The sequence below is a fragment of the Phaenicophaeus curvirostris genome, chromosome 8 (genome assembly GCF_032191515.1).
Source record: "Phaenicophaeus curvirostris isolate KB17595 chromosome 8, BPBGC_Pcur_1.0, whole genome shotgun sequence".
Lineage (NCBI taxonomy): Eukaryota > Metazoa > Chordata > Aves > Cuculiformes > Cuculidae > Phaenicophaeus > Phaenicophaeus curvirostris.
The window spans coordinates 16,243,134-16,256,451 of record NC_091399.1 but is presented as its reverse complement, the minus strand read 5'-3'; the positions used below and the strand labels follow the sequence as shown (position 1 = coordinate 16,256,451).

Genomic DNA, 13,318 nt, shown 5'->3' with positions numbered 1-13,318 from the left:
GCTGTGCTCCCATGTACCTTTGCTGGTGCTTCGCTTGTCAGGATAGCATGTTTTCCTACAAGCTTTTGCCATTCACGTGTCTGCGAGTGCTTGAATAGTTTTCCACGCCCTTTCAATCGAGAGAAAAGGTGCATGAGGAACTGAGCCTTAACCCTGAGCCTGGACCCCCTCAGCACGTGAGAGACAGAAAACCCACCCGGAGCTGCTCCCTGCTCCAGGGTGGCCTGGGCTGATCTTCCCAGCTATGTGGTGCCGTCTCCCTTCTCAGAGCATCTCAGCTCACATTTCTCATGCCTGGCAGGTCCCTGTTTGTACGTTTGTTCCTTAAGGCACTGGAAAAAGAGAAAGGTGCCTCAGGGACCATAAAGTGACTGTGACCCCTCTGGAGATGAAACCCCCTCCCCCGTACCCCTCTGGGACCCCCAGGACCCCTCTAGGACCCCTCTTGGGTCCGGGGCCGGGGTGGGTCATAGAAGTATCCTGGGGTGTTCTAGAGGAGTCTTAGGGGTCCCTAGAGAGGTCCTGGAGATCTTTCCATGGGTTTTGGGGGTCACTAGAGGGGTCCTGGTTGTCCCTTGAGGGGTCTTGCGGGGATCTGGGGGTTCTTAGAGGGATTCGGGGGCCCTGGGGGGCCCTAGAGTGGTTCTGGGGTCCCTAAAGAAATTCTGCAGGTCCCTAGAGGGGCCCTGGGGGGGTCTTAGAAGGATCCTAGGGGATTCCAGAGGGGTCTTGGGGAATCCCTAGAGGGTTCCTGGGGGTCCTTAAAGGAGTTCTGGGGGTCCCTAGAGGGGTGCTGGTTGTCCCTGGAGTGGTCCTGTGAGGATCTCGAGGGGACTTGGGGCTTCTTAGAAGGATTTAGTGAGTCCTGGGAGTCCCTAGATTGTTCCTGGAGGGTCTAGAGAGATCCTGTGGGTCCCTAGAGGGGCCTTGGGGCTTCTTAGAGGGATTCAGGGTATCCTGCAGGGGCCTAGAGGGCTTCTGGGTGTCTGTAATTGGGTTCTGGGGGTTCTAGAGGAGTCCTGGGGTCCCTAGAGGGGCCTTTGGGGGTTCTTAGAGGGATTCGGGGAGTTCTGGGGAGCCCTAGAGGGTTCTGCAGGGCTCTCGAGGGGTTTTGAGGAGTCTTAGAGTTATTCGGGGTGTCCTGGGGACCCCTAGAGTCGTCACGAGGATTCTAGAGGGGTCCTGTGCATCCTTAGATGGTTTCTAGGGGTCCTTAAAGGAGTTCTGGGGGTCCTCAAGGGGTCCTGGGGAGAGTGAGATGATGCAGGGAGATGGTTAAGAAAAGGTTTAATAAGAGGACACACAGAACCCCTCTAGAGCCCCCAGGACCCCTCTATGACCCCCAAAACCCCTATAGGGAAGCCGAGGACCCCTCTAGGGACCCCCTAGGCTCCCTCTAGGACCCCTTCGAGCCCCTCTAGGAACCCCTAGAATCCCTGTAGGGACCCCAGGACCCCTCTGGAGTCCCCCAGGACCCCGTTAGGACCTCCTAGAACACCCCGGGGACCCAGAACCCCTCTAGGGCTCAACAGAACCCCTTTAGGGAACTCCAGGCCGCCTCTCGAGCTCCCCTGCAACAAGGTGGGGATCAAAGGGGAAAAGAGCGCCCCCCCAGCTCAGTGCCGCCGCCGTGTGGCCGCATCGCGGTACTGCAGGAAGGGCTGCAAGAGTTTTTTTTTTTTTCCTTTCTAAGTTTAGGATAGAACCACCTAGAAGTTTCTAGACCCAAACAGCACATGCGCGTTACGCCTTAAAATCGCTTTATAAGGAGGTGTGGAAAGGGATTTTCCCACTGCGCATGCGACCTCCAAATCGGGCGAAGCAGCGACCGCGTGGACTGCCAGGGCCTCAGACGCTTCTTGGTATTTTTCTTTAAAAATGTTGGTGTTAGTCCCCATCTTTTATACCCTTAGCGTTATAGCATTGATTCTCGTGTTTTGCCTTTGTATACGTGTATTTTTTCCTTATGAATGTCCGCAATGTAAACTATTGTGTTGTCGTGCTGACTCGTCGGAGGCATCAGAGGCGGGTCCGGAGGCATCAGAGGCTGGCCCGGAGGCACCGACGGTCAACGAATCGGAGGTTTAAAACTGTTTTATAAGATGTTGAAGCTTTGTCGAGTTGATTAGTTTTAGGATAAGATGTTACGGTTTTGTAGGCTTAAGTAGTTTTTAAGATAAGACTTGTGGGTTTGTAAGATGTTTATATTTGTTAAGGTTGTAATATTTGTTAAGGATATTGTCAAGAAGATGCTTGTGATTGTAAAATTTGCTGGACACTTTGTTTGTTGTTGTATTGCACATTCTTCTGGCCTTTTTCTCTCTCTGTCCTTCTGTCTTTCACACCGCCGTGAAGCCAGCGATGTTGAGCCACGGGGCGGTGTAAGGGGCCGTAACCGTTGAACTGCTTTGGCTCAACATCGCTGCCAACCCCACCACGATCTCGTAAGGGATCTTTATTGCAATGAAGAGCCGATCTCGTGAGCACTGCCAAACTGTCCCCAACGGAAAAACCATGACATCCACCCGAAGTGCGCTTACCGAGTGGCACCTGGGCATTCCTGAAAATGGTTGGACTATTCGGGGAAACTGTGGACTGGGGCGATAAATGGGGGAGCCTCTGGCTTCTTCGTTGCTCGGTGGGCTCGGGGTGCTCGACTTCGTCATTGCTCGGTGGGCTCAGGGTGCTTGACTTCCCCATTGCTCGGCAGGCTCGGGGTGCTGGACTCCTTCATTGCTTGCTTCTTCGTTGCTCGTGGACTCGACCTCGTGTGTGTTGCTGTGTGTGCCTTCGCCGGGCTTCCTGGAGCTTGGAACATCATCATCACCCCGTGGCTGTGTCTTCATCATCACCTGCACCGAGACCGATCCAACGGGACATCGCTGGATTCGTGGTGGTGGTAATTAGCTGCATCTCTACCGTCTTCTTGCTTAGGGATTCTAACTTTTCCTTTCTTTTCCTCTCTGTCCTGTCGCTGTTGTCAGTTGTTAAAATAAAGCTCACAAGATTGTACGGCATCTGACCTCGTTTGTGCCTTAATCTTGGTCTCTTGGGATCGTTTAAGAACCCTCCCTGATATTGGATCGGGACGCATCTCCGAGTGTCTTGTCTGCTCCTTAAACCTTTTCTCTCTCCTTCTCTTCCTGTATCTTTCCCACCACCGATCACACTTTCTATTACCCATGATAGACACACACAACAAGAAAAGTGCCTGCAGAACTAACCGCACAAGAAATTTGGGATAAAATCTTTTCTTAACGATCTCCCTGCGTAATCTCACTCTGTCCTGCGTGTCCGTGAAGGGTAAGGGCTGTGATCCAGCTCCCGGGCTCTGGCGTGGATGGACTGGGCGAGGTCTAGAGCCCCCCAGGACCCCTTTAGGACTCCTCAGGACCCCTCTAGGGGCCCCGTAGGACCTCTCCAGGGCCCCTCTAGCGACCCCTATAGAGCCCTCTAGGGCCCCCACGGGGTCCCCCAGAATCCCTCACGAGCCCCGAAGGACCCCTCTTGGGATAACCAGGACCCCTCTAGAGACACCCAGGATCCCTCTAAAGCCACCAGCACCCACAGGACGTCTAAACAGCCACCCAGGACCCATTTAGTGATGTCAAGAACCCCTCTAGGGGCCCCCAGGACCCCTCTAGGACCCCCAGAACTCCTTTAAGGACGCCTAGAAATCATCTAGGGATGCATAGGACCCCTCCAGAACCCCCGTGATGACTCTAGGGGTCCCCAGAACCGCCCAAATAACTCTAAGGCTCCTCGAGACCCCTCTAGAGCCCCTCGAGGGACCCCAGGACTCCTCTAGAACCCCCGAGCATCCCTCTAGAACCCCCAGAAGCCCTCTAGGCCCCCGCAGGATACCCTGAATCCCTCTAAGAAGCCCCAGGGCCCCTCTAGGGACCCACAGGATTTCTCTAGACCCTCCAGGACCAATCTAAGAACTCCCAGGACCCCCTGAATCCTTCTAAGAAGCCCCAAGTCCCCTCGAGATCCTCACAGGACCACTCCAGGGACAACCAGCACCCCTCTAGGGACCCCCAGAACCCCTTTAAGGACCCCCAGGAACCCTCTAGGGATTCCCCAAGACCCCTCTGGAATCCCCTAGGATCCTTCTAAGACCCCCCCAGGGCCCCTCTAGGGACCTGCAGAATTTCTTTAGGGATCCCAGAACCACTCTAGGGCCCCTCAGGGCCCCCCTGAATCCCTCTAAGAACCCCCAAATCCCATCTAGATCCCCGCAGGACCCCTCAAGGGACAACCAAGACCCATCTAGTGACCCCCAGAACCCATGTAAAGATCCCCAGGACCCCTCTAGGGACCCCCAAGACTCCTCTAGAACACCCCAGGATACTTCTATGACCCCCCCAAGAGGGGTCCTAGAGGGGTCCTGGGGAGGGGGGGAGTTGTGTCTCCAGAGGGGTCCTGGCCTTCCCTATAAGGATCCTGGGGTCCCGACACTGGTTAGGGGGGGTCCTAGAGAGGCCCTGGCGGGGGGGACCCTAGAAGATTCCTGGGCTTCCCTGTGGGCTTTTGGGGGTCCTAAAGGGGGCCTGGGGGGCCCCAGAGGGGTCCTGGTGTCCCTCGAGGGATTTGGGGGATCCTAGAGGGGACCTGAGGAGTTGCTAGAGGGGTTCTGGGGTCTGTAGATGGTTCTGAGGGGTCATAGAGAGGGCTTGGGCAGCTCCAGAGGGGTCCTGGGATTCCCTATAGGGGTCTTTGCATCCTTAGAGTGCTTCTGGGGAGACATAGAGAGGGCTTGGGCAGCTCCAGGGGAGTTCTGGGCTTCACTCTAGGTGTTTTGGGGGTCCTAGAGGGGTCCTGGAGTCCCTAGAGGGGGCCCTGTATACCCCACCAGCACCTTGACCCCCCACGACTCTCTTCCCCCTCCAGCCCCCCAGTTCCCCCCAACACCCTTAGGGCTTCGCCCTAGCCCCGCCCCCAGGCCCCGCCGCAGCCAATGGGAGGGGCCCGTCCCCGCCGCAGCCAATGGGAGGGGCCCGTCCCCGCCCCAGCCAATGGGAGGGGCCCGTCCCCGCCCCAGCCAATCGGAGCCGCGTCCGCGCGGGTCCAACCGCCGTCGGGGGCTGCGGGAGCCCCAACCGCATCGCGGAGGTTCGGGCGGCAGCGGGTCCGGGGGAGGCAGCGAGCGGCGGGTCCGGGGGAGGCGGGGAGGGGCGGGGAGAGGGGGAGAGAGGGAGGGGAGGGAAGGGGAGAGAGAGGAGAAGGGGCAGGGGGGGAGAATGGGGGGAGAGGGGGGAGGAGGAAAGGGGAGTGGCCTCACGTGCCTCCCAGGACCCATCCAGGACCCCCCGGACCCCTCTAGGGACCCCCCAGGACCTCTCCACGACCCCCAGGATCCCTCTGGAGCCCCCCAGGCCCCATCTAGGACCCCCCCCGGCCCCGTCTCGGGACCCCCAGGACCCCTCTAGGGACCACTAGGATGCCTCTATGTCCTTCAGGACCCCTCTAGAGCCCCCCAGGACCCCGCTAGGACTCCTCAGGACCCCTCTAGGAACCCCCTGAAGGACCTCTCCACCACCTCCAGGGCCCCCCTAGGGACCCCTAGGAGCCCCCTAGAGCCTCGGGACCCATTTAGTGATGCCAAGGACCCCTCTAGGGACCCACAGAACCCCTATAGAACCCCAAAAACCCCTGCAGGACCCCCCAGGACCCGTCTCGGGTTCCCGCCTGGGGGAATTGGGGTGGGAAAAAGGGAGAAGGAGCAGCTTGTGGAAGAGACTCTTGCAGCCCTTCCTGCAGTACCGCGATGCGGCCACACGGCGGCGGCACTGAGCTGGGGGGCGCTCTTTTCCCCTTTGATCCCCACCTTGTTGCAGGGGAGCTCGAGAGGCGGCCTGGAGTTCCCTAAAGGGGTTCTGTTGAGCCCTAGAGGGGTTCTGGGTCCCCGGGGTGTTCTAAGAGGTCCTAACGGGGTCCTGGGGGACTCCAGAGGGGTCCTGGGGTCCCTAGAGGGGTTCTGGGGTGTCCTATGGGTGTCTTGCGGGGGTGCCTAGAGGATTCCTGAGGTTCCCTATAGGGGTTTGGGGGTCCCAAAGGGGTCCTGGGGGACTCCAAAGGGGTTCTGCTGTTCCTAGAGGGATTCATGGGGTCCTAGAGGGATCCTGGGGGGTTCCTAAAGGGATTCTGGGGGGTTCTAGAGGAGCTGTGGAGAGGGAAAGAAAGGGAGAGGAGGAGGGAAGAGAGGGAGAGCAGGGTGGGAGGGAGAGAGGGGAGAGGGAGAGGAGGGATGGGAGAGAGAGAGAAAGAGGGGAGAGGGAGGGGGCAGGAGAAGGGGGGCAGAGGGAGAGGCCGGGCCAGAGGAGGCCTCAGTGCTGAGGGTGCTGAGGATCAGCCCAGGGCCCTGGCAGCCAGGCTGCAGCCCAGTCCCGTTGCTGCCTGCGCTGACGCCCTCGCCTGCGTCCCACGTGCAGTTGATGCTCGAGGCGACCCTTCCGCTCGAGGCGATTCCCGAAGCGATTCTCGAGGCGATTCCTGAGGCGATTCCCGAGGCGATTCCCGAGGCGATCCCTGCAGTGATCCCCGCGGTGCTGCTGCAGCCGCTCCCGGCGATCCCCGAGGCCCAGCAGAGCTCAGCCCCGGGCTCAGCCCCATCAGCCGCAGCTCCAGCGCGATGTGGTGCGGCGCAGCCGGTGAGCGGGGAGCGGTGGCAGAGGGGGGTGCGGGGAGCCGAGGGGCTCTGGAGGCCGGGGGCACAGAGCTCGGCAGCCTCTAACTGGTGCGTTAGACGGGGGGCAGAGCTACGAGCGAGTTGGGCTTTGGATGGCACGAGCGCTGGGAGTCTCGCTCGTCTGCGAGGGGGGATGTGGCAAAGCGCCGGCTTGGCTGCCTCGGGAGGGCTCTCCTCTGGGCTCTTGCGTAGCTGTCAGACAATATTGATGCATGTGAGTGCAGGTAAACGAGGATCCAAAATGCAGAGGAGCCAAACGACCGCTCGGCCAGATCGCTACATTCCCAGCCGTCGCGCTCTGAGGATGGAGGTGGCCAAGTTCCTCCTGAGCCAAGAGCAGGACCCTGCCTTGGTGTCACCCACCAAGAAGGTGAGCGTGTTGCTGAGTTGCAGGGACTGCGCTGCTCCCTCCCAAACGCCCTCGCGGCCTTTCCCAGGGAAGCAAACTGTAAGTTGTGTCGCGTGGTTGCGTGAGGCTGACAGCCCCGAGCGCCGCTGCCTCCAGCTCTGCCCTTGAGGAGCCGGGGATGAGGTTGGAGCTGTAGGGCCTGGGAATGGAACGGGGACGCGGGACCCTGAGCGAAGCTGTTCTGTAGGGACGTGTCCCTGGGAAGAGCCTCTGGCCCTTGTGGGAGCCAAACACAGCTTTGCTCCGTTTTAAAGCCTCATCAGCCCTTGGAGCTGTGTCACGGGTTAGCCCCAGCCCGGCTGATTTCAGCAGCTAAAACCGTGCAGTTGCGCTCCCAAATCCCTCCACTCCCTACCCCTGGAAAGGGGGAAAGGGAAATGAGAGGAATGAGACTTGTGAGTTGGAAACTAAAACCGCAGCTTTAATTAAAATTACAATAATAATAATAATAACGGTTATTGATCTTATTAGGAGTGGTAATATATATACACACAAATATCTGAGATCGCGCCCTCGATGACTCAACGTCACCACAGATCCTGCAGAGCAGAATCGAGGGAATGGCTCCACAGCCAGGAGGGAGCTGAGCTCAGGAACTGGAGTCAGGAACACGCGGGTCCAGGGTCGGGGGCAAACAGAGAGACGAGGTCCTCAGCGGCCGTCACAGAGGAGGGGGCCGACCCTCGTGGTCTTTGGGTTTCAAAGCGAGGGTGACGTAGATGGGATGGAATCCTCCGTTGGTCGCTTTGGGGTCACCTGTCCTGTTCGACCTGCCTTGACAGGCGCGCCAGAAAGCCTGGGCAGTGAGGCTGAACGGCTTCGATGTGGAAGAGGCAAAGATCCTGAGCCTCAGTGGAAAGGCTCCGAGCCCTGCGGCAGGTGAGGGACAGGCTCTGGGTGAGTCGACTCGGCTGGAGAGCCCTGGGCAGGGGAACAGCGGCACAGAGGCTCCGCATTTGGAGGCATCGACTGGCTTCTGGGAGCTGCTGTGCACACCGGGCTCTCCCTAATCCTTAGGTGTCCAGCGGCTGAGGGGCTGTGTGACAGCTCCAGAGAACTGATTTACCAAAGCTGGTTCAGCAGTTCACCCCAGCAGTGCCGTTAGCGCCCTGCATTCCTCTGAGCGTGGCTCTGCTCTCAGGGCTGCATTTTCCCCGGGAGGGATTTCTCCTCGGGTGAGCAGGGCTTAGCTGGGAGGAAACGGGACCTCCGGTTAACAGAAGTGTTTCTCTGCACACAGGCTTTCAGAACAACGTCACAGCGCTCTGCGGGCACGAGGTGATGCCTGGGTGCGGCAGGAGGAAGGGCAGATACATTCCCTGCGCGCCAGAGGGGGTCCTGGATGCCCCAGACATCCGTGATGACTATTGTAAGTGGGCTGCGATGTCGCGTGCTGGGCATTGAGATCGTTGTGTAGCGCAGTGCGGTTCCTAGGCCAGCGTGGTCTGAGGGACTGGAGCTCTGCCTGGGCTGTTTCGGTCTCTTCTGCCCTCGGGCTGGCATGGACCACTTCTGGGGTGAAGCCTTGTAGGAGCAGTGGTCCCGAGTGCTGGGCAGGTGGCTTGGACTGGGGCTGGGGGACACGCATACCTGGTGGAGGTGGAATAGGGTTGGACTCGGTGATCCGGTGGGTCTCTTCCAACCTGGTTATTCTATGATTCTATGATGAGCACCGGTGAAGGGCAGGGCTCTCCAGGGCAGCGCAGGGTGGCCTGCATTGCATTGCTCTTCCAAACCGTAGATCTGAATCTCCTGGACTGGAGCTCTCAAAACCTCCTGGCGCTGGCTCTGGACACCACTGTCTACCTGTGGCACCACGTCTCTGGGGAGATCATCAACCTCATGGAGACGGAGCACGTAGCTGATTACGTTTCGTCTGTGTCATGGGGTAACGGAGGCAGCTGCCTGGCTGTTGGCTTGAGCAACGGTGAGGTCCAGGTGAGTGCAGGAGTCGAGCTGGAGCTGTTTAGGGGTTGCTGGAGCTGTGGGGCCTTGGGACGAAGGCTTGGCTGGCACTAGAAGGATGCAACGCGCTCCGACTTGCCTGGTGTGGGCTGGAGATGTCCTCCGGCAGTGAGCAGCTGCGGCAGTGAGGCAGAGCTTGGGTTTGGGGTTCCTGACCCCTGGCGTTCTCCTTCCGTTCTGCGGGCAGGAGATACAAATTGTTCCCTGCTCCCAGAGTGAGCAGGCTGAATGGCAGAGCCTGCGCGCTGCGGTTTGTAGGGCAAAGCAACGGGGCTGGCGTTTCCTGGCCCTCTGGAGAACTTGTTGTTCTGCTTCCCTAGCTGTGGGACGTGGAGCGTCGGAAACGTGTCCGCACGCTGAGCAGCCACGTGTCCCGTGTTGGGTGTCTCAGCTGGAACAGCTACATCCTGTCCAGGTGAAGCAGTGGGTGGGGTTGGAAGGGCGGAGCGGAGCTGGTGCAGATCCTTGTGGATGTGCTCGGCTCACGCCAAGAGCCCGGATCTGCCGGCAGCACCGGTGTGAAACCCTGCGGCAGGTGCAGCCGTCCTGCCCCAGCGCCAGGATGGCTTTTCCCAGCACTGTGTGCAGCCTGACCCTGTGAGCCTTCTCTCTGCAGCGGGGCTCGCAGCGGCTGCATCCAGCACCACGACGTCAGAGTCGCTCAGCACCAGGTGGCCACGCTTGCTGGTCACACGCGGGAGGTGTGTGGCCTCAAGTGGTCTCCAAACGGCCGCTTCCTCGCCAGTGGTGGTGACGACCACGTGGTGAACATCTGGCCGAGCAGCCAGGGGGGCCGTGGAGGATTTGCTCCAGCGCAGAGCTTCCGTCAGCACCAGGGTGCTGTCAAGGTGAGCGCAGGGCAGCTGTGGGCACGCGTTTGTGTGCGAGGCAGCCGTGCGGCACTGCCTGCGCGCAGGGTGCTCGTTGCACGCCTCAGGCTGACCCCTCTTCTGGCAGGCTGTGGCGTGGTGTCCGTGGCAGCCCAGCGTTCTGGCCACCGGAGGCGGAGGCGGCGACAAACGCATCCGCCTCTGGAACGTGTCTTCTGGCACCTGCCTGGGCAATATCGATGCCCGCTCCCAGGTGAGACGTGAGCGTCGGCTTGGATGTAAACAGCTTGTGGTGGGACGCCTGAGCGGAGCTGCTGGCTCCTGAGGCCCCGAGGCAGGGCCGAGGAGGGGGCCGTGCTCCTCTCGGGGTGCTGAGCATCGGCACGAGCAGCTCGTCTTCCCTGCATTGCCGCCTCCTGCCAGGTCTGTTCCATCGTGTGGTCGACCACCTACAAGGAGCTCATTTCGGGCCACGGCTCCGCAAAGAATCAGCTGGTGATCTGGAAGTATCCAGCCATGTCCAAGGTCACTGAGCTGCAAGGTAGGCAGGGCCCTTTGCCTGGGGCAGGGAGGGCTGCTGGCGGCTGAAGGAGATGTGATCCCTGGGTGGAGCGGAGCGGTGGCCCGAGCTGGAGCTCGGCTGGTGCAGGCTGCTGAGCAGAGGCGTGTGCTGCTCGAGGGAGGCCCTCCTGGGGGCTGCTGAAGGAACGCTGTTGGTGCAAATGCCCGCCTGGGCTGTGAATTCCTGCTGCTGCAGCCCGGTGCGGGGCCAGCTCTGCGAGCTGCTGGGGTTCCCGGGGCCCACGCAGTAAATGTGAGCGTGGTGGCAGAAGCAGAGGGAGCGGGGCGTGCGCCGAGCGGCCCGTCCCTGAGCGCACACCTCCTCTTCAGGTCACACGGCGAGAGTCTTGAGCATGGCTCTGAGCCCCGATGGCGAAACAGTGGCCTCGGCTGCTGCGGATGAAACGCTGCGACTCTGGCGCTGCTTTGCGGTGGATCCCATCAGGAAGAAGGAGAGAGAGAAGGCAGACATAGTCCAGAGCAGCTTCATTCGCCAGGCCATACGATGAGGGCATGGGGGTGGGGGGGGAGCGGGGAAACCTGGTTTCCCCTGTACATAGTTTCAATGGTTTCCCCTGTACATAGTTTCAATGGTTTCCCCTGTACATAGTTTCAATGGTTTCCCCTGTACGTAGTTTAAATGTTAATAAATGTTAATTAAGGTTTTAAAATTAACCAAGTGCTTTCCTTTGTCTTTTTTATGGAGTCTGCTGGAAGAGAAGGCCGTGGCTGATGGGAGCAAGCCCAGCGTGGATGCGGAGGACGAGTCCCGCGGTGTCCCAGCAGGACGGTCTCCAAGCCTGGGTCCCCTGCCTTCCTGCGCGCCGAGGAGGTTGCAGCGCCCTGCGCCCTGCGTGCTGCTCACAGAGACAGCCCTGGGGTGACGGCTGGGACGTCAGCGACTCGGGAGCGATCGCAGGGAAGCGTCTGCCGAACCGCCGAGCCCAGAGGCGTGTGGGAGCTGAGAGACCTCCTGGGAACGGCTGATGGTGTCGCCTGGGGATACCTCGTGATGGACTTGTGGTAAAGGCTCTCTAGAAGGCCCTTAAGGCCTCTGGGGAAGGGCTGCTCGTGTGGGGACCGGTGGGTCCTTTTCTAAGGAATTGAATAACGTGAGCCGGGGGTGGCCAGGGCCTGCGGGCAGCGGCGACACCAGTGCTCCTGATTCAAGGAGCTGAAAACAGCTACGGAAGGAAATGCAGCTGCCTTTCTAGGGGTAAAGGTAACAGGGGAATTACCGAATCAGGACAGCTTTCAGAAGGTAAATAGATGGATGGCCTCCAAATACGCTTTGGGGTTGGTCCGTGCCCGTGGGGCAACGTGGAAAGGAAGAGGAGTGTTAACTGCACGAGGATCCCCCGTCAAGCACCGAGAAGAAATCCTGCAGTTGCGGGAAGACGTCGGGCAACGGAGAGAAGCGGCGTTAATGCATCGCAAGGCTCCTCGGGTGGGAAAGTCCCCGATGAAGGTATGTAGTGGACTGGCAGAGCGAGCAGCTCGAGGGCAGCAGGAAAAGGTATCTTGGTATTAATCCCTTCTGTGGAGAGGGATCTGAATATCCGTTGTGGGGGGATGTGAATGGGTTTGAACAATAATCCCGTCCCTCTCAAGTGCCATTTCTAGCGATGCTGATCTGGAACTGGCAAAATCAGTGAGGGCAACAGCAAACGAGAGGGGGTGGATGGTGACCCCTACAAAAGAGGCTGTAGTTTCTCCCTGGTAGTGCTAAAATTCATTGAGAAAAAGCATCAAGAAACTCACTGGGGAGCAGAGGCTGTAATCGATGATTTAAGGGGACAAGTAGTTAGCGTGAGGATGAGCACGCTTGCTAAATCCATTGTGGGGAGGCCTGAAATCTGTTTGAAAAATAATCCCATCCCTCTCAAGCGCCCTCCCCTAGGAGTTGCTCGCAGAGGAAATGCCCCCGGTGATCCCTGGCAGAGAGATTTCTCTGAGCTGCCCAGACAGGGCGGATCCCGGGACCTGTGGGGACCAGGAGCCACATTTTGAGGCTGGCCAGAGGCATTGCCCTGCAGCACGTCAAAGCAAGAGAGGTGACTCAAACCTCCTTGTAGGGAATTTGACCAAGGTTTGGAATTGCCATAGGTCTGTTGTCAGCTAGAGGTCCTCGCTTTCTAGCGGGGATTGTACAAGAGCTGAGCCGAGTCCGAGGAATAAAATGGGCCCTGCACCCGCCCTGGAGCCCCCAGAGTAGTGGGAAGGTGGAAAGGGTGAATCAAACTGCAGAGGGAAAAGGGTAAAATTTGTGAGGAGACTTCTTTGTGGTGGCCTCGAGCTCTTGTACTGGCTGTGCTAAGAACAAGGCTACAGCCGAGAGCTGAGACTAAGAACAGTCTGTATGAATCAGTGTTTGGGAGGCCTTATCAAATGACCCTTTTTCCTCGAGACGTGGTGCTGGAAGGAGAAACAGAGCTAAAATCTTCTCTGCTGTTGTTGGGTAAAAGAGTGAATGACCTGGGGCGGTGCGTAACGTGTCCTGAGCCTCTCGCTTTAGATTCTCCAGGACGCCCCTTCCAGCCCGGAGACTCCGTCGACATCAAGCCATGGGAGAGCGGAAGTTCCAGAAAGCTGGAAGGGACCCTTTCAGGTGCTGAAAACAACACGCAGCTCCAGGTCGAAGGAATCAACAGGTGGATCCATTCCATGCGAGTCGAGTCAGCGCCGAGTTGGGAGTGGAGAACCGTCCTTGAGCCCAGGAAGCCTCTCCAGAGAAAACTGCAGAGAAGAACCAGGGACTGACATTTGAAAAGCAAGGAGGTGGGTTTTCACCCGTGTCTGCGTTTGGTGTATGGATGCAGGCGACTTTCAGAGGTTGTTTCCACAGAGGGTTAAAGGCCAGAA

General features: G+C 59.0%; 1 protein-coding gene across 1 annotated transcript; it reads left to right on the top strand.

Annotated features, from left to right (window-relative positions):
• Positions 1-3,340: 3,340 nt before the first annotated feature.
• LOC138723303 (cell division cycle protein 20 homolog) lies at positions 3,341-10,965 on the top strand. Its single transcript, XM_069862250.1, has 11 exons — positions 3,341-3,349; positions 3,479-3,596; positions 6,913-7,061; positions 7,883-7,979; positions 8,341-8,469; positions 8,842-9,038; positions 9,386-9,480; positions 9,682-9,913; positions 10,023-10,148; positions 10,319-10,436; positions 10,787-10,965. The coding sequence occupies exons 1-11, from the start codon at positions 3,341-3,343 to the stop codon at positions 10,963-10,965; spliced, it is 1,449 nt and encodes a 482-aa protein (XP_069718351.1).
• Positions 10,966-13,318: the final 2,353 nt, after the last annotated feature.